At 39.9% G+C, this 27,842-nt stretch overlaps 1 protein-coding gene across 1 annotated transcript; it reads right to left on the reverse strand.

Annotated features, from left to right (window-relative positions):
- Nucleotides 1-162: 162 nt before the first annotated feature.
- On the reverse strand, nucleotides 163-18,714 carry slc22a23 (solute carrier family 22 member 23). The gene is made up of 10 exons (XM_007570982.2): nucleotides 17,376-18,714; nucleotides 15,964-16,067; nucleotides 14,235-14,389; nucleotides 6,587-6,773; nucleotides 5,417-5,544; nucleotides 4,871-4,973; nucleotides 4,459-4,685; nucleotides 3,073-3,105; nucleotides 2,845-2,968; nucleotides 163-1,949 (listed from the first exon to the last, which is right to left on the reverse strand). Exons 1-10 carry the CDS (start codon nucleotides 17,793-17,795, stop codon nucleotides 1,529-1,531), a joined length of 1,902 nt encoding a protein of 633 aa, XP_007571044.1. The 5' UTR covers nucleotides 17,796-18,714; the 3' UTR covers nucleotides 163-1,528.
- Nucleotides 18,715-27,842: the final 9,128 nt, after the last annotated feature.

Here is a 27,842-nt window from a genome sequence, read left to right on the forward strand (position 1 = left end):
TGTTATACTAAAACCATAAAACAAGTTTTACGTCAAAGATAACCTGAGTAAAACACACTTTTCAAATTATTTCATATATTTAGGGCGCAACCGGTCCCTTTCTTCTTTTTAAATAATGACTTCGCTATGATCAAATACATTTTCTGAAAGTTGAGTTCAATTTCATCAAGCCTGATTAGCTTCAGACCAGTAGAATCAAGAAATTCCTTTAGGGGAAGTTTAAAAGCATGAAAAATGTTAAATGATCTAAAAAAAACAACACACACATTGAACTGATCTACAGAAATTTATGATCAGATTGACACCTATGGGTTTGGAATGGGTGATGAAACCATTTCTAAGGTTTTATGACACCAAGTAACCATATTGTCCACAAATGGAGAGAACAATGAACATCGGTGAACCAGAATCACACAGAGCAGCTCAACCAGGTCACAAAAGAACCCAGAACATCTGGAAGCACTGCAGACCTTTGTGTTCATCATGCAACATTTAAAAGGAGGCTGAGTAAAAGAGACACCAATGGAAGAGTTCCCACTGGTGAGCAAAAATACCTCAAAATCCCATCCCATACTCCCAAAATAAAACATCTTTACTATCCCACCAGACTGCATTGATGGGACCATGAATACTGACATTTAATGTCAGCAACAGATGTTCAGCCAACACAAATTAAGGCGTTCTACTGGCCTGTTCAAAATCTAGATTGGGATCCAGCTGAGATTCAGTGGTATGACTTTAAATAGGCCTCTCAAGATCGAAAACTATCCAGTTTGGATGAACCAAAGCTATTCTGCAGAGAAATGCGGACCAAAATTCCTCCACACCAACATATGTTACATCCATTCTGTACACCCTTGTCCCTACTCAGGTTGGGAGGGGTGCCGGTGCCTATCTTCAGCGAACGTTTTGGGTGAGAGGCGGGGTACACCCTGGACAGGTCGCCAGTCTGTCGCAGGACAACACAGAGTTGGGTTTTTCCAAATTGGGTTGATTTACTTTTTTTTCACTTGCTAAATGAAATTATTACATGAAAACCACCTTTTTTTGTATTTGCTTAGGTTATCTTTAAACATCTAAGTTCACCAAAAAACCAAAACCAGAAGTTGAACCATATAGTTTTCCACACCAAGAACTATTCGGGCCCACTCAAATGATCCACAATTGGCCTGTTTCAACAAGTCAAATCTACAAACACAGAAGTCACAAAGTTAATCTGCCATTGGTTTGCTTCCCTGCATTCATTTACTTTAAGCAGTGCAGAAAAATCACCATCGTCACATTCTGACTTCAGATAAACCAGGTCCACACAATATTTTTTGGCAACTCCTGAATGAATCATTGTCACTAAACGTTACACAGGCTTGCTGACATTGTCATCATCTCAAACCTCACTACAGCTTAACAGCAGTTCATCTGGTTTGTCCGAACACTTTTGTTCCTTTTCTCCTAAAACATTTGATCACATCTTGGATCTGGTTATCGCTGCATCAGTTATTTGCACAGTAGAAGACTATTGCTGTGATGTTCATACCCCGTTGGCTATGGCACAGTTGCCAATCACCTCACCACCGGTTGCGAGAGCATAGGAAGCAGGTACCGCTGCCAGAGCGGTGGCTACTGCTGCCGTAGCGCCCCCTGTGGCTGTGAGATGTAAGGGCGTGTCGTGAACACGCGAGTAGTCCCTTTCGTACTTGACAAGGAGGAGATGCTGCTCCCCAGGATGAAGCAGGGTCTGACGGGTGAAGGTCTCTCCGTCGGCGAGGCTCTCTGGCAGCGGCTGACCCCGCGGCTCTGGCAGCAGCAGCAGGCAGATGATACACAGCAGCGTGCAGCAGGCGAAGATCACGTGATGCAGGAAGTAGCCCTTTTGGTTGTGCAGCTCCATGATTGGGGCGGTTAGCATCCCGAAGCCTGCACTAGCCAGGACGAGGCCCAGACCTCCACCCCTGTGCAAAGCGAAAATCAAACTCACTTGGCCTACTCATGTTCTGATACAACAGCAGACAAAATTTATATTCAAACAAACATAGCTGACATATTTATAATAATAATAATAAAAAAATCTGTTATGATGGTCACAATGTGCATATTAAAGTAGCAGCATCCAACACTCTTAGTAAGATGCGGTGGACTTGACATTTGCATTTACTTTACAAATAGTGCCCATAAAGGAGTATGCAGAAGTTCATCTCCAAACCCTCTTTTATAATAAATGTGTAAAAGCAATTAGACTATGTTCCACAGTCTTATTTAAAAGGGTTAAATAAATAGCATGACACAAATGAACTGGTATTTTTATTAAATACTGTGAGCATTTCATTCATACAAACTACTTTAAGGTCTTAATGGGCTCCTGTGATGACCATAAAATATGGCTCTGAGATGAGAACTGTTTTTTTAAATCATAGAAATCAGATCTCAACCTGACGAGCAAGAACTGAACATTTGTAATCTATTTTGTTTAGATTACATTTGTTGTTTAGATTACAAATTACTGGGGAGGCAAAAAAAAACTCCAATTCATTTGAAAACTCTTCTGAGATTCTCTTGTTTTGTAAAGCATGTCAAATGTTTACATTTTTTCATCTTTGCTAATTTTACCTACAAAGTAAAGCTGCATGCTGAGGTCGATATCCATGCAAAGTGCAAAGTCATAAATACAATATCTTGAGGTCACCAAATATTACTTGCTTCTTGTCACCACAAGAGAGAGCTGTTGCTCTTCATAAAATGTACTGTGATAAGGACAATGTAATACAATTTTACTGTTATACCACTTGCAATTAATTCATGTTGTTGGTTTAAACTATAACAGCAAAAAACATCTCTGATACGACTCACCTGATGACAGTGGGAGTGATTTCAGCACAAAAGAAAATACTGAGAGTGCTGACGGCATGAGAAGAGAACATGCCGATGATGGAGAAGGCCACTGAGAATTTTCTGTTCAGTGTGTCTCGTAGAACTGTCCAAAAAAAAAAAAAAAAGGTAAGATGATGTCAGTAAAGTAAAAAAGACCTGATGAGGAAAGCATTCTAGGTCAAAATTGAACTGAAGCAGCAGCTGTACCTGTGTCATGGCGGAGGCTGTACTTTCCAATTACTGGAGTCCATTAGTGGGCATTGAAAAATGGAAAAGAAAGGAGAGCAATTCATTAGTAAGCACAAATGGTAGAACAGTGCTGACTCAAAACAAGGAAAAAAAAAAGCCCTTAGGAGAACTCTGAACAGGACCAATAAATAATGACTACTGCACATGTAGGTCAGAAATGCAGAATGATGGTTAAACTGCAGTCTGTGCTGTTCCAATGACTTAGGAACTGCCTGCAAGGTGTGCTGAATAACCAACTGTCTGTCCAACATAAGATTTAATACTTAGATTTATTATTAAAAATATATATGGATAATTTTATCCATGTGTGTTTAAGTGATCTAGAAATACAATATCTACTAAAAATTGCCTGTTCAAACAACAACAAAAAAAGTAATTTATGAAGGATCAGTTTAGAGGTGTAAATGTCAGCATCTCTGGCTAACTAGCTTAATTTAAAATTTGATTTTGCTTGCACTACAAAATAATTAAATAAAATGGGCAACATATAAAAAAAGTTGTTACTTGGGGGGGAGGAGGGGGGTTACAGCTGGAGGACTTTTTACTTGCTGAACTGATCATAAACATATTCTTCGATAGGAATACACAATGGAGCCATTTGAATCCCACAATTATTTCCCAGAAACCACAAGGTATTTTCCAAAACTTTCATTTTACTTTCGAAACTAACCTTCATTACAAATCACTTTGTAACTATCATTATAAGATACATGTAAGTTCACAGAAAGCAACTTGTAACTCATTCTCATTCTTGGAAACTCGTCTGCGATATCCAGCAAAGTAACTCATATGTTGTGGCAGTGTAACTTGCACATTCCAGGATGTAACTTGCATATGAAGTGACCTGCAACTCCCTGAAACGTAACTTGTAAGTACCAGCAGAATGCTGTACTTTGACTTGTAGGTTCTGTGAAGTAGCCTGTACTTCCATCAAGGTACCTTAGTCAATTCAAAAAGTAACTTGTAAGTTCTGCCAAATGACTGGCTGAGATTTTTTGTGACACCAAATGAGTTCTGGATAAAACTTTTAAAAGCAATAATAGTGCAACTTGAATTTGGTCGCAGATTTAAGAGATTTATGGTACTTCAAGTCCTCAGTCCACACCAAGATTAATTTTCTATTGAGCATCAATCGGACTATGACATTTAAATTGGTAAAAATAGAGGACATGCTACAAAGCATATCTTCATTCCCAGACAAAAAGTGCAATTGTTGACTGATGAAATCTGATTTGATCACATTACAGCTGGTTCTGCCTTTTATCTACAAAACAAGTCAATGCCAACAGCACAGTTTCCAAAGCAACTTCAAAGTGCCATGTCTAGGGGTAAGTGTGTACTCACAGTTGAGCAGACCCAGCTGCAGTAGGGATGCCAGAGCTGTTATGATCATGAAGGTGAGCAGTCCTCCACGCCGACCCATCAGTCCCACTGCAGGGCAAAGAGCCAGGCATGTGGCCACGGCGATGCCAGCCATGGTGTAGTAGTCTGTGTGGCACAAAGCCGTGGGCTGGGCCTCCGGGTCCATCATACTGCGGGCGAAGCAGTGGTGGATCCCATAACCTGTCAGGCTGCACAAATACAAAGTGAGAACGCAGCCGTAGACAGGAGACGTGTGTCCGCCACGGGGCCTGAGAGGATTTAGACCCACATTCTTTGAGCCTGCCTGTGGATGAAGTAATTCATGCTGTCAACGTAACGGATGCTGGCTATGATGAGCAAAAGAAGTGTTCAAAGGCAACCACAACACACTTACGAGTTCACACATAGCACCACAATGTTTTTCCACAGGTTCCTGGTGCTCATCATCTTGACAATGCAGCTCCTCTGGGGTTTCTTGTGTAGCTCCTGTTCCAGCTCTGGTAGGAAACATGAAATGTACACCTTGAGATCTTTATTTCCTTTCATGCTGTAATAAGGGATCTTTTGCTAAAGGTCCTTTTGAGAACAGAGAACCTAACATGCCACGGTGTCTTGATCTATCTTCTTGGTCACTGAGAAAAAATTACACTTATACAAGAGATGAATGTATGTCTGTTTAAGGAAAAAGATTGTTTTCATCATATTACTTGGATAAAATCAAGACACTTTGTCAGAAATTGTGAAATTAATTGTCACCGGCAGTGTAAACTTACAAATCTTGACTATCTGGAAACAAATGTACATCTGCTAGTGAGAGCAGCATCACAAGCTGAAGGCGATGGTGTAAAATAACTTGTATAAAGATTTGAGTGAAGCAACCGAAAGTACATTTGGCAGTTAAATGGATTTGAGAGCTTTCATCTGCTAAATTTGTCTTCACCTGCAAGAACTCCACTGGCCTCCGTTGTCATGTCAACCTGGTTTTTCCTGGCGATGCGCAGCATCATGGCTTTGGACCGTTTGTAGTGCTGGGTGGCCAGCAACCAGCGTAGCGATTCGGGGAAAATCCTGCAGATTTAGAAGATGTGGGGTAAACTTAGACTCTTTGAAATGTGCTGGTGCAGCTCCTGCCTGAACACCAAAAATGAATGTATCCTTTTATGTTCATTCTTTTGGAATTTATTTGATCCCGGGACTATGAAAGAAAGTAGAAGCAGCTGTGCAATTAAAAAAACCTTTTCTGTGGAGTGGGCTGAATAGAAGCTCACAGAACAACTTCTTAAATCAGAAGAAAGAAAACAAGCCACAACCACAACAACCCTAAAAATTTGAGTTGGAAATGTTGCGTGTCCTGGAGTTTAACTGATGTTGCTACTTTTATGTATGACTTATTCAGCCATAGATGACATTTCTAAAGCTGTGGGATGAAAAGCTCACTAGAAATTGCAACAGACATAAGAAATCCAACAGAAAATGTTTTTTAATGAGAAAAAAAAAGCAGGGATAAGAATTTTGAGAAAACTTTAGAAGAAAGTTTGATGCTACCTAACTTCCTTCTTTTCAGGAATTAGGAAAAGATTTGACCCAAAATAACAGAAGAAAGTAAAACCTGCTAAATAAAATAACATTTCTGGTTTTGTTCCATGGGGAACAATTTTTACATTAAAATGCAATTAATGAATGGCTATTGGCGCAACAGTGTTCCTTTGCCAGAATACACCTGAGCTCTATGGAAGTTATATTTTTGTTTTTTGCAAATTTTGTAAATGCTTAATACCAAAACTCATTACTCTATTTCTAATTAAGCCATGTGTTTTGTTGCCATTTTTGGACCAGTGCTAAACAGGAATGAAAGAGTGATTTATATGTGCTCCAAACGGTTATAAATGTCCTCCAGTGCTTTGGCATTTGCACCCTCAGAAAGACAGAAGAGGAGAACAGACTGTGCTGTAAGAGCAAGACAGAAAGAATGAAGAAGAAAACAGCAGGAGAAAGAGAGCTTTGTTTGGGTGTTGACTGCTCCGTACTGTGTAGTGTGTGTACTGTACAAGCCGTTGCCTGGCTCAGTGTGAGAAACCCTGGATGGATGTCTTCAGAGGGTGGGACTCACCAGACGTATGGCAGCATCAGAACAAAAGGGCTGATGATCACGATCTGCAGCACCTGCCAGTCATCCCCAATCGGCCAATGGCGACACAGAGTGGCAACCCCTGGCATCAGTAGCTGCCCGCCCACCTTCAGAAAACTGGCCACCATGGTCATGGAAAAGCGCCAGCCTGGCAAGCAAAGCTCGATTCCTAAATAAAGAGGCAGAGCAGAAAGAAAGGAAGATTTTATCTGAATATTTAGACTCATTATGTTGTGGCAGCCACAGAGGAGAGTTAATCAGGTATGAATGGGATGCAATTGAGGATATGTCACTAAAAGCAGAGGATTCAATGGTTTAAGATTAGTCTTTGTCTAGCAGTGAGCTGGTCTTAAGTGTATCCTCGAAATTATTTGACAATTTATTGCCAAAGTGAACGCTTTTTAGGTATCTTATCTCTTCAGTATTCCCATTTCCCCAGAAGAGGCTCAAGTTCCCATTCTTACTGCCGGCAGCGTCTTACACTCCAGATGGCTGGGTCCATATGGTGACGTCGTTTCTGAAGGTGACCATTGTGGGAGTGTGAGGATAAAGAAAGGAGGGACTCTGAGTAGCATGTACAGATTGAATAGAAATTGAAAAATGGGAGGGAAGCAAAGGAGGGCGGAATGTAAATAAGTATTAGAATTAGTAAGAGCATTATGGAAATTCGTTTCCCTGTTATCTCACCTTGAGGTAGTAGTCGTGCAAATGTCTCCAACCTTTTTCAGATTACTAAAATGAGAAGGGAGTGCACCAAAGAACAAGCTGCTTGATGATGTCAGAAAAAGTGTCAGAAATTTAAGTTTTGATGCATTTGATGAACATGTTCGAAACATCAGATTTTTTTTTCCAACATTGCTGATTAGGGGTAAAACTCCGATCAATAGCCAGCTTTGATTGCAGGTTGATTGATTGGTGCATTTTTTTTATCCAATACTGAAAAACTAAAGGCTTAACATGGGCTAACAACTTTAAAAAAAAAAATCTTCTATATCTCTATCACATAAAGCTTAAAGGTCAAACCTCCATTTGGCTCAGAAGATGGGACCTGAATCTTAAAATAATGTCAAATCCAGCTTAATTATGCCCAGGGGCAGACCGACGCCTACAGAATCTATTCAGACAGAAGAGCCAAGAAACAGATTTGAGGTGTGATGAGAAACCTCTATTTGATCAACTGTAAGGCATGTAGAAACTATGATTGTTAGCAAAGATGTAAAATTACGTACATCTCGTTAGCTAAGGTCTGTGAAGTCACATTTGCAGTTCTAAGAAAAACTATGCATTTCAAATATCCTAATCTGTCACGTTTCAAAAAACATGTCAGACAAATATAAACTCAGGAAAGAGAAACTGCTTTGCAATCCTTTCAATACTAATGGTTTCAATAACTTTGCGTCTCTTCTCTTCTTGAATTTAGATCAGTTCATGATGTGAAAACAAGTAATTTCTTGAGTCTGCAGGTCTGACAGTTGTCAAACCTGGGTGTTGCTGGTAAAACGGAACCGAAGAAATCTGGATAATCACAGTTAATTCATGATTTATCTAGGGAGTCATTATCTTCTCATATGGGCAGGATGGTTTAGATGTATATTTTTCTCTTATTCAGTAAAATCATCCTTTGAAAACTGCATTTTTTTATTCACTCAGGTTGTTTGATATTACAATGTTTGATGATCTCATATAAAAAAACAAAAGAACAAGATGACATTATTCTCCTTTACACATATCAAGTTTGTAAAACTACATCAGATTAACAATTAGAAAGTTTAGCTAAACTTATGCATCAAATAACTCTAACCACATTAACATCTGAATAATAATACAGTGAGGTTGACTTGAAGTGTTTGCAATCTTACAAAGACATCAGCAGACCTATTCAGGCATTGTTGAAAGCCAACGTGGCTCCATGTCTATTTGCATATAAACCAGGTAACGAATGAAAACAGAATTTGAATGGCATCTGTAAATGGCCATATGGAGATCTGTTCATTTGTATCTGAATAAGCCAGGACGCACAATAAAGCCATGTTTAAACAGAGCCGTACTGGCAAAACAATGAGCACCATCACGTCTAATGGGTGGAAAAGCAGCAAAACAAAGGATGCTCCCCAGTTCTCTGAGGAGGTGTCGAATCCCACCTATTCACAGACACACACAAACATGCACAGGTCAGAGTCTTTATTTTTGTTGAAGCTGACTGTGAGAACCGTTCCTCTTATGCTGATTATCTCACCACTCCCCCAGGAGCCGATCCTCCCTCACTCCCCCCTTCCTCCCTCTCCTCTGCCGCTCTGAAGTGGCTCTCACTCGCTTAAAAAAAAATACAAAAATCTACCATCCCCCATCGCCATCCTCCTCCTTTCACCAAGCAGCTTCTCCTCTGACTTCACATGTGAAACTTGCAGACGCTTTGCAGAACAAAAAACCCAGAGTGAAAAAGCGAGAGACAAAGAGAAGACAACAAAAACCACAGACCTAATGACCAGACTTGTCTTTCAAGGCAAACAGCTGAGAGCTTTACCACAGAGCCACGTTGTGTTGTTTTGCTGCTCCCTCTCTAACCTCGCCCGAGGCCTGGTAACAAAGTGAAGGGACCATTGGCTTTCTGGCAGCATGAGTTCTCATGAAAACCACTGTGTGGTTTATTTTGTCTTAATGCAGAACAGCTCAGTCACAGAGAAATGTGCACCTAGATGTGCTGTTGGGATGCTCAGTTTAATCGGGCAGTAGGTCAAAAATGAAAAACAATAATCTCAAAATTAATTTTTTACTCTGCAGCTTTGGGAGGAACTCTAGGCGCAGAGTTACATAAAGTTCCATGTTCGGCACGTCCAAAATAGAACTACAGACAGGGAATGCCGTGTAATGGGGAGGGACGTATCCACCATTTCACCTGTCTGTGATACAGTAGATGATCTGGGCCTTGTCCAAGATCACTCTGAGGTTTTAAGCAAAGGACCCAAAATAATTTCTTCAAGAGTCACTGCCGAACAAAACCTCTGGTTTGAGAAATTTAATGTGAGAGAATTTACTTCTCTTTACTTCTCTCTTTATAGAGAGAATAGTGACACTTAATATAAATAACCTTTTATATAAGATAAAACAGTAAAAGGAGAAACCCTCTTCTGAAGCCTCGACAGGGACTTTAGGGAGAGGAATGGATGGGAAACGTTTGACAATTCGACAAGGGCACAGCATGACAGCAGCTTTAAACCCAGCTTAGTCAGCAGAAGTCACACGCCTCAGTTCAATGAAACACAACCTTAGTACATGCTCTACTTTCCTTGCCTTTGTCATAAGCTGCAACTCTCAAGGACAAGGCAAGGCAAGGACACAGAGAGCAGAGGGACAATTCTTGATTTCAGGACTTAAACCTTCATTGCAGACGTATGCTACGATTCAGTGTCGAAATTTGTCACCCTCAGAAGCGCTTCCTATAATTTCTTTGAGTTAGAACTGTACTTTTGATTTACAGGATGTTGACCCATTTTATGTGTAAAAGGGTCTCTGGAGATGCCTCGTGGATTAATTATTCCCTCTGTTGTGTGCGAACCAGAACTGCTTTGAATATTTAAAATAATTATTCTTTATGGACAATTTTTAAGAAAAAGGCACAAGTCAGATCTTTATTTATTTGTAGCCTGAGTTTAGTTTTTTTGTTTTGTTAGTTTTTAGTTTTTCCATCACATGCTTTGTTGCCTTTCACCCTAATGTTATAAAATGCAGAATCAGTGAGGCAATAAAGCTTGGTCTTTCTGCAGAAAATACCCAAATTTTATTGAACATATTTTTCTATTGTAAACCAATATTTTTCACCCGTAAGCAGGTTCCTGAAAACAAAGATGCATCTTTCAGATTCAACCTCAAGTTTTTGGGATCATATTTTTACATTTTCTCAACATGTGACTTTTGGAAACAACTCCATCTGCCTTGAATCTTAGAACTAAGAATGTTAGAACGTTGCTGCACATGCTAAAAGAGAGAAAGAACAAGGAGAAGGTTGCAGCAAAAAATCCTGATGGAATATTTGCAATGTCGCAACATTGCAAATATTCCATCTGTGCAGGAATGGTTCAATAAGCAGATGTACCACAAGCACATATTATTTAATAGAGTAAACTGAGGCTCCGTCCGACTGCTTCAGTGGAGTTCATTATGCAGTGTGTGCTGCAGAGAGATAACCAAACATTGAGATTTAATATGAGTGAGACGTGGGGTGGGAGGTAATAAATTGGTACAGGATGAGGAAGAGGAAGGGGGTTAATGGAGAGCAGAGGAGATTTAGAAACAGAAGTTCTGCGCCGAATTTACAGCGGCAGCAGTGGGTGAAAAGAGCGCGCGAGGCGAGCAGCTATTTCTGCTACATAAATACTCCTCCTTCATCTATAATACAGTAAATCCATCCTACATGTTTATTTCTATATTTTTTCTGTGTGACCTCTTTCCGTATTTGTTGCTCAGCAGTATAACAGGCTTTATGTGCCCCTGTTGTGCTTCAGGATCTGCTACAGTGCAACTTCATGACAGAGAGGCGGTTTTCTTTTAAATCAGCAGCTCAGTGAGATTTAAATTAGACACTATTTTGGGGGATTAAATAGTGTCTAAGCTTTAATGTGGGGAATTTTTTCATCTTAAGAGGGTTTATAGATTTGGTACTTTTTTTTTTAATTATGCAGAGTCGTTCCGTGGACCGTCATCATGATAACAACATGAATCTACAAACGGATTGTTTGCTCAGGCGGGACAAACGTCATTTGTTGAAGATAAAAATCAAAGCAAACAAAACTAATTGATTATTAGTGCTAATATATTAAGTCATTAAATTAAGTGAATTTAATGGCCTTGAGGTAAAAAAAATAAATCTTAAAGCATAATATTCTCAAATTTGTCCATTGCAAAACTAGATTTGATGTGCAGGTGGGATCATTATGGTACTGGCAGTGTCCACATCTGACCCAAAACATCACAGAAAGAAAATATATCACGGCTGCAGAAAGACCACAAAATATGGAACTTGCAAATTTTAGGATTGTCTAAAATTTTCAGCTGCTTATACGAACAAAATATATATATAAATATTCTAAAGGAAGGTTTTACACTAAGATGAGACAAAGATTGAGCTGTTTGGACAAATGTTTGAAGGTGTCAAAGTGACTTTTTTGCATGGTCGTGGCAGCATTATGATGCGAGACTGTGGGCAGGAAATGAAGAAGAAATGTTTCACTACATCTGAAACAAATTACTTGACGGTTGAAACTTTGACAAACCTGGATGTTCCAAGAGGACAATCATCCCAAACTCGCCTGGCAGCTTGGTTTTAAAGCGTATTTTAAAGCTCCTGAAGTGACTGACTAAAAGTATGTTTCCTGTGCTGAAAATCTGTGTTCACAATAAGAATGCAATAGATTCAAACTTGTGCAACAAACTTAAGACAAAAAAAAAATGTACACAAGATGTTTGTGTGCCATTGTTCCATAATTTATAGAGATCTGAACTATTAAAATAACAATATTGAATTTATTTTTATAGCTATGATTATTGTAGACATGTAGATTTTTAAGTAGTTCTAACATGTTCGCAGAAAATGTACTCAGAAATAGCCACATATTAAGTAATATTTTTTTTCTGGTTCTGATTTGTTCACTGTGTTAAAATGACAGTAAAATTGGGGTTTGACGGTTGGAGAAATATCTTATTTTTATATTGTGAATAATGTGTAAACAGAGCTTGTTTTTGTTCCTCCTTCTGTATGCATGTACACCTCACACAGCCTACCAACAGCATCTCACATAAACACCTTTTTGTTGCGCGTTAAAGTGCATTCACGTCTCGCGTTCAAGCCGCAAACGCAAAGCAAACTCAGATGCTTATCTAAATAGCTGAGAACATAGGTGACAGAAATTCAGTTTCTGCCCCACATTTTCATGGTTAATCATCACTGGAAATGTTTCTATTTTATAATCTGTCTTATTTATCTCACTGATCCTTTCTAAGTCCCACAAGCCTTTATCTGTGGACTCCCTCTAAATACCACACACCGCTGTTATCCGAACTTCATTCGCTGATGTTTACATCACAGATTAAATCCCAGTCCTCACAGGTTTCTCTGCAGACGGCTCATTTTGTTTGCTAGGTAGAAGGGGGTCATTTGAAATTTATCAGGGAACCCCGCTGAGGGAGGACAAAACGACACCCCACTGCCCGAGCTCGAGCCTGCCTGAGCTTCCCGCATCATGTGTGACTAATCTCACAGTGGCCTGAAAAGAGAGAAGAGGCCCACAGAGGGTGAGACGGGGGAGGCAGGGGACAATGTCTGGGGAAAAAAAAAAAACGTCATCCACCAGTTTGGTGTCAGCTTGACGCCCTGAGGAGTGCCTTTTACAAAACATTTAAAAGAAAAAGGAAACACTTTAGATAAAAAAAGAGGAAATGACATTTGTCTTATCTTTGTTTTTTTCCTGGCATATGTTGGAAACCTCATGAATTCAGTAAGCGATGGAAAAGGACATGCATGGCCATGAAAGTGTAAAGATCCAGAACAAAAATGAAGGGACTGAAACTCCTGTTTTCAAAAAATTTCAGCAGCTCTAATCACAGATGCTAAGTGTGGGAATTACTGACTTTCAATCAATCAAGTTTATTTGTATAACACATTTAAGCAGCAAGACGGTTCAAAGTGCTTTACGCAATAAAAACAGAAAATTGCAAAGTTATAAAGAAAACGCTATGCAGTCAACAACTGAACAGATGTTATATTTTGATGAGTGCAATCACCAAAGTCGAATATTGAATATGTTGGTCAATGTTTCATTTGTTGTGGTTCAAAAGATTTTCTGTCCAACTACCCAAAATCTTTAAATTAAATGTCCCTTGGGGCTGGACAAGATGGCTGAAAAATGTATCACGATCTAAGCATGTCATATCAGCCGATAATCCATAATTATTGGACAGTTTTTTGTTTTAAATATCCACAATATTGCCACACTGGTGACGTGACATTTCCTGTTTTATCCACAGTTTTCACTCCTCGGTATTGTTTATTTTTAAGCAGTTATGAGGGATGGCGGTGAAACCTTAAACTGTTGCTGCACTAATTACCCAGCAAGTTGTTGCTAGGTAACCACAGAGTAAGTGAAGTAGTTGATGCCACTCACCTAGCTTAGCTGTGCCGTGAAAAATTGCGCAGCTAAAGTCTTTCTTCTGCCTACATCTCCCAGAATGCTGTACGGTGCGGGGTTAGAGTTCAGTGAAATTATTGAATATCCTATCAGAGATATTGATCATGCGAAATGAATTGTTATTGATTTATTTTCCAGCCCTATTGCACCTTTTACTGATTTTCTTTTCCTCCTTCATCTACAGTGCCGGAAAAAGAGAAACCTAACAGTTGTTTCTTGGGTGTGCTGTGTTCACACAGAGGATCATTCATCACTGAAGTTCCACTGTTAAACTAGATTGGATACAAACTATTGATGTATAAAGAAGAGTTTTTAGTCTCTTTCCTAAAGCTTTTCTCCCCCTTTGTCTCCTTCACGGTTTCATAGCTGACCAAAGCATAAACTGGGACAGACAAACCGCAGCAGGACAACAGGCAGACAACAATCAGAAGGCGAAAGCTTGTACTTACTGAGCACGTAGAGGGAGAGAGCGAGGCCCGCCAAGCAGAAACCCTCAAAGAAGCGCAAGGTGCTGAACATGGTGACATTTACAGAGAAGGCGACAGACAGGCCGAACACCAGCATGAAAAGCGCCGAGAGAATCAACACCGGGTGTCGGCCAAACCTTGGAAACAGAGACAGAGGAGCAGCAAAGAGTTTAAAACGTGAGGGAGAGTGCGGAGAAATCAGGTGAAAGAGATCGCTGTGTGCGCTGGTTCAAAAAGGGGCATGAGGTCATTAGGGCAGCAGGTCAGAGCTGCTGCATTGTTTTCATTGTTGCTGATGTCCTCCCACGGTCCAGATTAGGTTCTCCCTGAGGCTGCAGACCTGAACCAGCACAGCAAGGTCAGTGTGAAACTCGGAGATCTGCTGGTAACTCAGAGAAAAAAATGCTGGTTTAGCTTTTCTTCGGAGTTTGTCCTCACTTTAAATTGTTCCAAGTTAGTTATGTGAGGATAACGTGAAGCTTCTGGAAGAGGGCCTAAGAACAGTGAACTCACACTTTGCTTCAAGGTTAGTTTCTATGGGTTCAATGTGAAATTAAAACTAACTCTGTGATCTTTTCAGTCAAATACCTTAAATTTATCCAAAGCATTGAGTTAAAGCTAAAAAAAAAAAGCTGTGTTTTGTTTCTGTGATCATGAGCTCATGATTACAGGCCTGCTTCCATCTGTACCAGTATCCATGTGCATGTGGTCATACCCAGATGAAAACTGGCAAAAATCAGACATAAGGATGTGAAGGTGGTATTACAGAGCTCTGTTTCTGCTGACTAGAGGAAAACACATCTGTGATATCTTCCAGCTGTGTGAGCATTTTTTAAACACATCTTTAAGTATACTCCAGTGTGCACAGCCAACGTTAAATCCAGGCACTTTAAAGCAGGTATCTTGCAGGAGCCGACATGCTCAGCATTCTAAAGTTTGAAAATTAGTCTTCATTAGTCTTCTGTTGTTGACTTTGACGTGTGTTTGGACTGACTGTGATTCCCTCTTTATCCTCCCCGCTTTCTAGCAGACACCTGAAGATTTTGAGCAAAATTAGCTGGCATTTTGAAATGTTCCAGGTGTAATCACCTGGTTCCATCAAATCTGACTTTGAATAAAGTGACAAAAATATATGTTTCATAATATTCTGCCATTTAACAAACAAAGATAATTTTGGTAATCCTAACACAAAATGTTCAGTTTCAGTTCATTTCAGATTGTGAAAAATTATTTTTTTTAACAAAATTGGATGGTCTCCTGCTGTTCTGATTGTTGCTTTCATCTGAACTTTTCCAACCTTCTCTACATGTCTTCTTTTTACAGAGTTGTTCAAATTAATTAATGTGGAGATGCAGTTCGAAACCAAGTGTAAATTGAATCACTGCCAACCTGTGAGCAGGAAAACACGTGTAAATCAGGTGTTGCAGCTTGTTTTAGAAAGCCAACTCCCTGAGTTTTATTATGCATTGAAACCTATTTTTGTACAGAAGCATCAGTGCTGTAAAAACAAGGTTGTTTCAGGACTAGACACAACTTGAGAAGTTTGGAGAAAATGAATCTGGTTACCTGAAGAAAAAAGATTTTTTTAAGCGTACCTTTGTGTTTATGACTAAAAATAAAATAATTTTAAAAAAGGAAAGGGATCCAGAAAAACAAGACATTGATCTTATTGTCAAAGTCTTCTTAATTAAACTGAGAAGGTGGAGCATACCAGTCAGCCATCACACCCATCACCAGGTAGCCAAATATTGAGCCCACCAGCAAGGAAAACTTGGCTATGTGAACCTTCCAGGCCGAGTCGCACACCAGGTGCCACTGAAACACAGACAGACGACAGAGAGGAGAAGCTTTAGCCAGTTTGAAGTCCTCCAGGAAAAGGGAAGTAAACATCAGGACATGCAACACTTAGAGTGTGAACCAAAACAGTCCTCCCTTATCGAATTTCTCTGTGGTTCTGAAATATATAAATCATGAGAAAAGTCTATAAAATCATGAGAAAACACAAACATGTGTGTGTGTGTGAATGAAAAAACAAACAAACAAACAAAAACCTAACACATGGGAAAGTGTGAGCGTGTCCTCACTGACAGAAATCAATAGTTTTCCTCTCATGGGTCAGTGAACACACCACTGCAGCTCTCCGTATCTGAAACACAGCCAAGGACTCAAATGAGGAGGCACAACTCGTTCTTTATCTGCGTACAACTCTGAAATCAGTAACCCTGCAGTCAGATTGGGCTGTGTGTGGAAAGTGTTTAACAATAATTCAGAAAACTACTTGCTGAGCCGCCACCCTGCGCAAGGGGGGGCGGAAATGGGACAATTAGTGAGCAGTGGTTACCTGCAGTTCCTCCAGAGTTACCATGGCCTCCTGTCTGTTCCTCTGAATAATGTACTCCTTGCCTGGCCTGCCAGTTTAGGTGGACCACCATATTTTAGTAGCTTTTCATTTGAGTTTTCTTTTTGTTTTCATATGATTCCTTGGTCAGAGTTCTCTGAGATGTTGAAAGCTCGGGATATTGTTTTCTTTACAAATTCAGCCCTGGCTTGTCTGGTGTGTCGCTTAACCAATGTTCACTAGAGCTTGGAGGATTTTACAGAACAGCACCCCTGAAAAAGGTGGATTTACAATAGGGGGAACTGGATTTTATTTAGGGGTATTAGAGTGAAGGGTGTTAAACATGCCTCACTTTTTCAATTTTATCTATAAAAAAACTTTAAAAGCATTTATTGTTTCCATTCCACTTCATAACTGTGTGTTGCTTTGTGCTGATTTCTCATAGAAAAAAGTAAAACATGGTGAACTTTGTGGAACAAGATAGAAAGAAAAAGTTCTGTACATTTCCAGAACTAATGCTTGATAACATTCAAAGTAATGGCTCGTTAGTTTTGATTTGGTCATTATTTTTACCAATCTGCAATATTTATTTCATTAATCGTGCTGCTTAAGTGCTAAAGTCCCTGACTAACACTCTTAACCTTCAGCTGCTGAGTCTCATATTGAGGTCAGTGGGTAAGCTGCCAGTCAGCTGTTTGTTCCACACTCAGCACTGATGCTCGCTGATGGTGAGAGTGATGATGGGGAACAGAGGGGATCTGCTGTACCGTAGATCTATCTGTTACCTTGGTAACCACATTCTGAAGGAGTCCTGTTTGCAGCTCCAGCCTCCGCTCCTCGCAGGCGCACAGCAGCCCGGCGCTGTCCCCGGGTTCCTCCGCGGTGCCGTTGGCCCGGAGCTGCAGCGCGGGCGCGCCGCTGGCAAGCAGAGGTGGCCCGGTCCAGTTGCTGTGGTTACCCGCGGGAGACACGCACGTCCCGTTAGGCTGCGCCAGCAAGAAGTGATCCGAGAACTGGCTGAAGCCGATGAAAAGCGCGGGTATCCATGTCAGGACCACTAGCTGCTTCTGGTGTCTCCCGAAGCCCCCCAGAGATGGCAGCACACACCCGTCGATGTGCGGCAGCAGCCGGGGCGCCGGGCGCTCCAGCGGGGTGAAGCCGTTCTCGGGCGGGTGGTCCTGTGCCTCCGGCCGGCTACCCGCCATCACGACCCGGCCACAAAAACACAGCAGCTGTGCGCAAACGAAGTCCCCCGCTCCGCCACCCTTTGCGCACCCTGTGCTAAACCCTTTGACACAAAGGAATCCCACAGCGCAGACAAATCCTGTGAGTTACGTACAAGAACAAGAGCCCGATAAAAGCAGGGTCCACCGAATCACCGAGCAGAGACCCTCATGTCGAGGGGGACCAGGAGAGGCTGTGTCAGGAGGAGAGGGCTGCGGAGAGGCTTCCGGAGAGGGGCGGACTCAGCCAGGCTTTGTATTCCATGAGTACAGCTCCTACAGCAGGATCCATCCATGTGGGGCTCCACCGTGCCAGGCCTGGGGGGCGGGGGTCTGGGGGGGGGGGGTCGTATGACAGCGTGGTTAAAATATCAGCGTGACCTTCATCTCTGAGCGCCACAGGTCTCACACCTGTCCGAACCGTGCCCTCCTGCAGCTGCGCATCATTCAGGTTCCCAGATATCCAACCGATCCACAGCGAGATCCTTGAAACCCGCCGCTCGGCTTCTCTCCGTGTAAATCAATAGAACGCTATGCCAGAGCGGGGCTTCGAGCAGATACGGAGGGGGGGGGGGCAAACCCCGCCCTCCGTCGGTGGCGCTATTCGCAGCGATTGGAGGGGCTTCAAAGAGCGACTGCACCACTGATGGGCATCTGCAGGCAACAATAGAGCCCTTTGTGCCGCCTATGAGTATTAAGCCTATTAGGATCACTCAGTCATTCATGTTTCCCAACGAAGCGGGATGATTTAAAGTACTCACAACCTCTGCTCCAGGTGGTTTTTCTTTCTTGCTTGTATGTACTTTTAGATCGGTTCTCCTGCTGCATCCCACGGATTTAGAAATGCGTCATACGCTCCTTTCATAACCTTCATATAAATAGATTAGTAAGTGGTTTGGGGAGACAATAGAAGGATGGCTGTTTTCTGGATGCTGTACTGCCTCTGAACCACCAGAGGGCGACAGATCATCACACTTAGAATTTTTGCACCAATTTGCCCTACAAAAAAATTTAGAATTAGTCCCCATTTTTACATTAGATTATGAAATATGAAAACGAGATTTGAAGGTTTTAAGAACAGATAAACGTTGTGTTTAGCTGAAACTAAGCTTTAGATTGAAGTGAAACATTTCCCCATTGTCATAAGGTGGGGCTGGACCCAGGTTAGGATGCAAATGATGCTATTTAATGAACAAACAGTACACAAAAATCCAGGCAGCACAGAAGAGCAGCTGGTAAATAATATCAGCAACTGACATAAGACAAATGTCAGAGGATGGTAGACACGGCAATAGACGAGGACCTGACAGGAAGCAAGAGACTCCTGGTGGGTATAGATACACAGAGAAGGTGATCAGGGGAAACGAGGGACAGCTGGGGACAATCAAGGGGAGCCGGGACAACAGGGAGACTCAACTGAAAAACAAATTGGGTCTTTCTATGTATATTAGGTGTTGAATTAGTACAAACTAAAAGTCCAGATTCATTTTTTTCAGCAGTGGAACTGCCATTCAGTCAAGTTTTGAATCAGATACCAACTTCAGCACTTTCGGAGAGGTCACAGTTCAGAAGAATGTCAGAAAATGTGTTTGAGAGAGTGGATCTATTGGAAAACAGCCCAGTCATCTATGAGCAACTCCAAGCTGATTCCTCTCTGCTGAACACCTCAAGGTTCAGCAGAGAAGTGACAGCCTGCTCATCTGACTTCTGTCTCCTGTTTTCTCCTCCTGCCTTGGTGGAGAGAAGGAGACTCATAAACTGTGAACACTGTTTGCTGTTGATGTTAAGCTGTGCCAACCACACCCATCGTAAAGGACATACCAAAATACCTTATGTAACCTCAGGTAATCACATCCAAACCTGCAGATGCAATGAAATGTGGCAAAATTAAAATAAAAAGGTGTGGAAAAGTTCCACAGCTGCAGGCTGCCACTTATGGAGACAGGTTCCAGCGAATAACTGTTTCAAATGTACACAAGTGATGGTTGAGCTTAGATATATTTTAAAAAATATTAATATTTTAGATATGCACTGTGAAAAAAAATCAAGAATAGGCAAATCTCTCAAGCATAATATGGAGTGCACAGAATGTTTTGCAATGTATGATTAGTGAGTCACAAAGAGGCGGGGGTCCTCTGTACCAAGCAGCTACTAATCAATCACTTTCACATGAAGGCTGACATTCAGCCATGAGATAAAACAGAACCTACCGTGGAGTCAGTCTGAAACCGGATGAGCAACAGCCAAACTCTAGTGGAGAGGCTGTGGAAGATAGGTTTGTGTCAAAGGTCAAAGACGATAGCACGAGTGAGCACTGCAACAAGACACAAGGTATTTTATGCCATCAACAAGGTCACTCTTCAGATAGTTATTTCAAGACAGACTGAAGTTTCAAGATGTTCTTTTAAAACTCTTTTGAAGAAGCACAAACACACAGCGGTGAGGATCAAAGAAATATTGGTTGAACAAGAAAACTTAGTGTTGGAGGGATGAAAACATATCAAGCTAATTCTTGTTGGTCGTTAGGAGAGGTCCAGCAGCTAACAACCAGCAAACACCAGGGGGAGCCAGTGACTCCCAGCAACTATTTGGAGGTATCTGATCACCAGTGGATGAACTGCAAACAAAAGCTCACCGGTCCAACAAGGAGACAAGCTGAAGCGAATCAACTTTTAATGAAAACAAAGAAACTGAGGTTTTAACGCTAAATGTTTGGTGTTGTAAAACAAGCAAATTTGTAACTCTTTAGATTAGGGTCTTTGGAAAACATCTATGTAGCACAAATACAAATCTTTGTTAGATTTGCTGAAATTCATAAAAACAAAGATCTGTTTCTTTAAGACTTTTAGTCAAAATGATATTGATAGCAGTAGTGAAAGAGTTTCAGTGTTTCAGGAGCATCATCCTGTGACCAGCAACCCAGATAGGGTCAGGTATCAGAGCGCTGTGCTGGCTGGCCACTCCTTCCTATTCACTTCCTGCTCACTGGCTCTGCCTCTGTACCCCTGGAGGCATATCAATGTCACCAACAGCACAGACAAAACCTTTGTCACAGGATCACACGGTGCAACAACGTGCAGCTTTTCTGTATGGAGTTTTATACTGTTTTGTAATAGACAGACAGATAATGGAGTGCTTATGACTGCAAAATCTTTAAAACTGCATCACATTTCACTTTAACCTAGAATAGGGTGATTCAAACTCCCTCTGACAACAAATGTATGGATTAAAAGCTTGTTATTTTAAATTTCTCCAAAGTCTGTTTTTGTTCATGCTTCGGTGTCTTGTAAAAGCTTCGGCAGTGTCTTTAAAATGAAACCGGGTCGCTCCCTGCATCGATGTGCGTCTGTGAATTTTTTTGGTTTGTGGCTGCTGCTCCACCCAAACCTCCTCCATAGAGTCTCTGTCAGGATATTCGAAGGGTGTGCAAACTTGGCCTTTACATAAACAAATTACAAGATCATTACAAAGCACAAACACAATGGTGATAATATGAACAGTAATGATTGTGAAAAAACTAATCAAAAACAATAACTTGTAATAACAAGCCATATGAGTAGTCTCTTTTACGCTTTGGTTTTGGTGTCCATTACTTTGTTTTGTGTGGTACAGTCATTTGACTATTTTTAACACTAAATTACTCTCTAAATGAAGCTTCAAATGAAGAATATTCTCAACTTTTTAACTTTTCTCCAACATTTTCCAGAAATTGGAGAATCAGATCCTATCATATCATCATAAGTAAAGCTTGTGAAAAAATCTTACTAATATATGGCACATTAAGTTCACCTATGCTACAGTATCCTCAATAATAATTAAAAAAAAACTACCGTAAATTAAAAAAGTCAAATTAAGACATGAGGAACTAAATTAAGTTGAACTAAATCAAGATAAAACAAATTGACATTAACTTAGCTACAATAACATAAGCCAAGTGAGAAAGAAAGACAAAGAGCCTTAACAAAACAGTAAAAAAAAACAAGTAAATTGGAAATGAACAAAATAACCAACATAAAATAGGGCAATTAATGTTACACTAAGCTAACTAGCCTAGCTTAAAAAAGATAATACGATAAAAACAACTAAAACAGATTAAACTAAGCTAGAATAAATAATACTGTAAGACAAAAATCCAAAATAATCTAAATGAAAATAAAGCAACAGCATAATAAGCTGAATGAAATAATTTTATTGAATTTAAATTAAATTAAGTTAGTTCTGATATGCAGAGTTGAGCAAAAATAAAATAAAGGATTGGCAAAACTAAGGTAAGTGAACAAAAAATTAACTAAATTACATAACATGAAATAAAGAGAATGAATCTAAACTAGTTTAAGGTTGGGCGTTTCTATATGTAGTTCGCTCTCCAGGTGCTTGTGTGGCTGCATTTCCAGGTATTCAGGCTCCTCCCAGAGTTTTAGATTTCACTACTCCTTTCTCCTAAGCAGAAGTCTGTCTCCTTTCTCCAGGCTTCAGATCCCCCCCATCATTTATTTTGCTTGTTGTGTAACACCACCTGTTTCTTCCATTATTTTTAAAACCTTAACGAAAATATATATATATTTTTTAGATGGTATTTTACTTGGTTTTGTAGAGAATGATGTGTCCTTTTGGTAGTTCTAATCAAAGACGCAATTTTTGGTTGTCCAGTTCTTTGTTTTCCTTTTGGAAGTAAGAACAAAAAATGATCAAAGCTTTTTTTGGTCATTATGGCATCCATTGCTTGGACACGCTTCCTCAAGCGGTTTGTACATTGCACGCAAATGTCTCCTGGGCACACATGAGATAACAACCTTCTGTTCTCTGTTCCCTTCACTTTACTGTCACACTTATGTATCTCCGCCCTGCACCACCTGCTTTTGCAGGTGCAGACAGGGATGTTAGCTTGGCATGCCATGTGCCTTCAGGGTGGAGAGACACTGCAGGACCACACCTCAGAAAGACGAACACCGAGGAAGAAACTGCTGTCATTTTATTAGGTGGCTCAGTTCTATTTGAGAGTGCTGAAGTGTGCATGTCTTTCAATTTTAGATTTCTGCTTCTTAGATGCAACTGAAAAGCACTGCACAATATCCTAGGTTATAGAAACCTATATATGTTCAGGTAGCTATCATGTTCAGGTAGCTATCATCAGCTAGCAATGAAATTCATTCATAAAAGCAGTTTTACTAACATTTTTTTTCTCAGTAATAACTTCTGAGAACAATGTCAAGCAAGCAGACACACCCTAAGTATTAGCATCTATCACCTTCACTCATCTGTGTTTTTAATCCTTTCTTTTAATGTATAAAAAGTTTCCCTTGGCACACATTCGATCACTTTCAAGTGCACACAGATGAGGACATGCATAGCTGCAAACGCAGAAGATCTGACAGGATGAGACAGCGCCATCAGACAGTAAAAAAAAAAAAAAAAAATTTCAAGAGAAAATTATTAAAAATGCCCCCCCCCCCTTTACAGAATATGCTGCCTGAACATGTTGTGATGTGTCTTGAATCATTGCAGTGTGTGAAAATTAAGAGCTGATTCTGCATATGTGTGACTGGGTGTTGTCCCGGGTGTGGAGGACGAGTTCTTTTAGGAGCTTCCCACAGTTCACCTGTGGGACAATGGATGGAAATAATCACGGAGTGTTTTAGTATTATTAAGGTTGATCTAAATGATTACACCTCAAAGGGGCTGAGGAGCCGTTTACTCAATTACAAAGTAAATTTGTAATTGACTTTGTTAATTACAAAGTAAATTTACAAGCAAGAAATGAGCCATGTGCTTATTAGCAGCAAGTTTCAGGAGACTGACATCAGCAGACCCCAACTTTTTTGTTGCTCATAATGATGTCAAGCTGAGACATAGATAGATCTGGAAAATTCACACAACCTTGTTGAAATCCAGTTTGTTTTTTGAGGTAAAATAATAAGACTATGATAAATAATTTCAAAACATTTGCCACATTCACATAAGGGCGCAAACTGCTGTTGATTCAGTACCAGCATGTGGATTTCAATCATACACAATCTAATAAAACTCATATTAAGTTCAAGTGTCTTAGTAGTGTTTAGAGATTTCCTTGACCACATCCTGTAGCCAAAGATGTGACTGGTAGAAAAGTCACAAAGGATCTAAACAATCTTATTGTACAAAGGTATCAGTCAGGAGAAGGTTATAATATGTCATGGTTAATGCAATAATCAATGAGTGAAGATTTAATTAGTTCATTAAATGGTTGTATTTCTGCCACATTCTCCAATTCTGTCTTTGAATTATTACAAACTTCACTTATTATCAAATTTAAAAAAAATAATTTGGCTTCATGAAAAATGTATCTTGCTTTCTCCTTCCTGAACACAAAGATTGCTCATTCAGCCACCATTATTTCTGAGTTTTTGTTGTTGTTTTTTCACTCTCTCTGCTGCCTTTGCCAAATGTATCAGTTTCATTTTGCATCCATCTTTGCAAACATGCTTGCCCGGATAGATCTGGCGCAATGAGTTTGCAAGCTTTTAAAAACTGAAATATTTATTACAATCAAACACTTCTTATAATTGCTGAGACGTTTTTTGACCGTTACCACTGATGTCTTGATGGTTTGTCTAAGGCCTCCTTCCCTTTAGATCTTGAGATTCCTAAAACAGATAACATGTCTTGTCCAAACTGGGACTCTGATTTCCAGTCATGTTGGTAAAATTAGGAGATTACCTTAAATCTGAATACACCAAGGCAATGCATATATATATTTTTAAAGAATACACGTTCTTTAAATCTTGTGCACATTTAAAGAAACCAATTTTAGTTATTCAAAATGTTACATTTGGAATGACCACTGAGCCACCACATGACTCAGTGGTAGAGAAAATCCACCATATACATTTGATTCCATGCATGTGTTTTCTCTGTCCCTTTTCTATTAAATGCAAATAAATTAACAAATGGAGTCAAATTGAATTCAGAATCAAAGCAAAGAAAAGACCCTGAAACATGTGTGCAACTGCAAAGGATGATGATGATTCTGCTGCTCTGAAAAACTGGATGCAAGATAGAAAGAAAGAAGAAATGCTCTTTATTTTAAAACAAATGCAGGTTGCTTCGAGGAAAAATCTAAACATATCTTGTGAAGTATTGTTTTTTTTAGCACAAAGCTAGGTACATGAAAAGAAATCATGTGAAATATCTCTTTCATTGAATTTTGCATGAATTCAAGTTCCCAAAACATACCTAAACTCCATCAACCATTTGTTTATTTAATTTCAATGCTCTAACAAATACCATGTCACAACTAAAATAGAATTTTAATGGCCCAAAATACTCTGGAAATCTTTGAAGCCAATCCAAGTTTGCAAGCCGAGTCCTGTCTGCAGAACAAACGTTAATAAAGGAGGGTGGGAAGATTCAAATATCTTCCCACCCTCTTTTATCTTCAAATATATTGAAGATAAAAACACACAGATGCAGATTTGGATTTCAGGTTTAAATCTTATCACCAGTAACTAACATGCAGCTGAGCTTTCAGGTCTGAACATTGACGCAATTTTAAAACTGAAAATCCGTTGCTGGAATCCTGCCCTAACGAAAGTATGTGTCAGTCGATGTGCAGGCAAAGGCGTGCTCCTGATCGACATGCCGGGGGGAATAACATGAAGGTTATATGAGACTTACTTTCTTCTTCTCACAGAGGAAAGTGCTGAAGCTGTTTATTACCTTTATGAATCACCCACAGAAACTTGGACTCCTGCAAGCTCCAAAAGTTCAAACAGCCACCTTTGTTGCCATACCACAAAAAAAATTCTTCTTCAGCAAGTCATCTCCATAGTCTCTAATTAGACCTAAACACAGGAAAAAACAGAAGTTTGAAGTAAATCAAAAATAATTAAAAAAGACATTCAGTTATCTGTAGGTTTCCATTTCTGCTTCTTAAACTTTCTCCCTTGCACGAGTACAAACATTACACACTCACAAACACACCCATGCCACATTCCTCATTTGCTGCAGATTTTAATAAAACCGTGGTGCAGGCAAGCATGTAAGCAATGGTCAGTGGAGAAAATAAATGAAGGTGCATTAAGGATCATGTTCAAACAAATATAACGTCTTTAAATGGTTTCTGTCTGATTTTGAACCAATTCAAAACTCTTGAATTTGAACCCCTGGATTTTCTAAGTATTTTTAGATCTTTTAGTTGTGCTATTCAATAATAGTATCCTATTTCTGTTTTCACAATAAAGACAACATCTGAAGGTGTTTCAGTTCTTTTCTCAGGAATTTCTCCAGAGCTCTGTTCATTGTGTTAAAAGCTCTTTCTCCTCCATGAACATTTTCATTTTCACAGTTTGTCACATTCCAAACCAGAAGTTCCCATGTCTCGATAGGAGGATTGCTGCTGCATCTGCAGCGATGATGGCTTTGTGCCCATCTACCGTAGAGGAGAGATTGCTGAGCCAAAAGGTTATCAATTACAGCTGCAAGTCTTTGGTGGTATGCTTAATCCACATCTACAGACTTGCATTTTTGCCTTCTCTTCTTTGCAAAACACCTCAAATTCAAACTAATTTCATTGAAGATCTGTGAAAACAAAATGTCATGCTTTTTCCACTGACTACATTTACAACCAGCTTCTTTCTCCTTGCTGAAAAAAAAAAAAAAAAAAAAAAAACAGCAACCCATGCCATTGTGCACTGTAGGGGTGGAGAGTTCAGGGTCGTGTTCGTTTTGCGTCTGTTTGATCTTGTTGTCATTTAGTCAGAGCTCTTTTATCCCCTTCCTTGTCCTAAATAACTCTTGGCAAACCTGCCGATGAAGCTTTTAGTAACTTTCTTTTAACAGTGACAATATATTTATGACCATTGCAGTGCATCCATTTTCCCATCAACTGATTCCCACACCTGTAAATCTCTGTAACTCATTCAATGTTACAATGGGCCCATTGTTTCAGTCTGTCTATTAGGTTAGGTGGACCCGACTGTAATGTTTTGCTAGGTTATTAGCTTTGATATGCTTTTTCCATTTTCAGATGTGCTCAATGGGATCCTTAATGCTTAGAAGATTTTTAAATACCCTATGGCCTGCTTTAATCTCCTGTAATTTGTTGAACTTTGTGTTTTTCTTGTGTGTTTAAGTTTCTTACATTCAAAGTTTCTAATGTTCTCACTTGTAGTTTCCTGTCTCGTTCTGGTCAGTCTGACTCTTTCTGTTCTGTGATCCATGGACTTGAATTAGTGTGTGAACTCCTTTAACACATATTCCCTGTGACTCTGGAGTCTGGTGTTAAACCTGATGAGTAATGTTTCAGCAATGTGCTTCCCAGAAAGTCTCTATTATGTGGGTGCATTTCAGCCTTTGTAGGAGGGTCAGACCACCTGCAGGCATACAAAGACTCTACTGTACACCCAATAATGAAGTTAGCCAAAAAAAGGCACTTTGTCTTTTTCTGAAACTATTTAAAATGTTAGCCTGATGAAAGTGAGTTTGTGCATAGCCAAAAAAAAAAAAAAAAGTCCAGTTCAGAGGAGCATGGGAGGGAAAACAGCAGCCTAAGTCTGTCCACAAGGGAAAGAGATAGTTCTCTGAGGTCAAACCACTTGATTTAGAGCATTTTGGCAAACGAAAACAGAGCTGTCATTTGCAATTGGCTGTCAAACTTGTTTTTCTGTGAGTTCCTCCAATTGGCTGCAGGCGTTAGTGAGTACATTTATCACACGTCCTTTCAGCAGTTTGCCTTGAAGCTCTGCAAGCACTTCTGCAGTTAATCAGAGCGATTCTGTTTCAGTTTACAACGAGAGTCCAGATTTTCAGAAGCTTGCACAAACAGGAGCTTGTCTGTTGTAGTGCAGCAAGAATGTACAGTTTGGACCAAACTGTATGGTATATTGCCATCTAATTAATCTTTTTGTTTCAAGGGCTATGCATTTTTCAAGATTCATATCTTTAAGTACACTGAGTGCACAGTCCTTAAGAGCCAGGAGAGGAAAATAAATATAACATCTTTAGTCATATTTCTAAAAGGTTTGAAAAAAAAAATGTGTTTCCGTTGTCCTA

The sequence above is a fragment of the Poecilia formosa genome, unplaced genomic scaffold (genome assembly GCF_000485575.1).
Source record: "Poecilia formosa unplaced genomic scaffold, Poecilia_formosa-5.1.2 Scaffold271, whole genome shotgun sequence".
In the NCBI taxonomy this organism is placed as follows: domain Eukaryota; kingdom Metazoa; phylum Chordata; class Actinopteri; order Cyprinodontiformes; family Poeciliidae; genus Poecilia; species Poecilia formosa.

Bases quoted from the DNA above. Each gene is read 5' to 3' on its own strand.
- slc22a23 (XM_007570982.2), bottom strand. From the start codon at position 17,795: ATGGCGGGTAGCCGGCCGGAGGCACAGGACCACCCGCCCGAGAACGGC. The intron at 2,969-3,072 runs GTACAGCTGCTG...TTTTTTGGACAG, and splicing joins CAGCCTCCGCCATGACACAG to TTCTACGAGACACACTGAAC. The intron at 1,950-2,844 runs GTGAGTCGTATC...CGCTTTGCACAG, and splicing joins ATCACTCCCACTGTCATCAG to GGGTGGAGGTCTGGGCCTCG.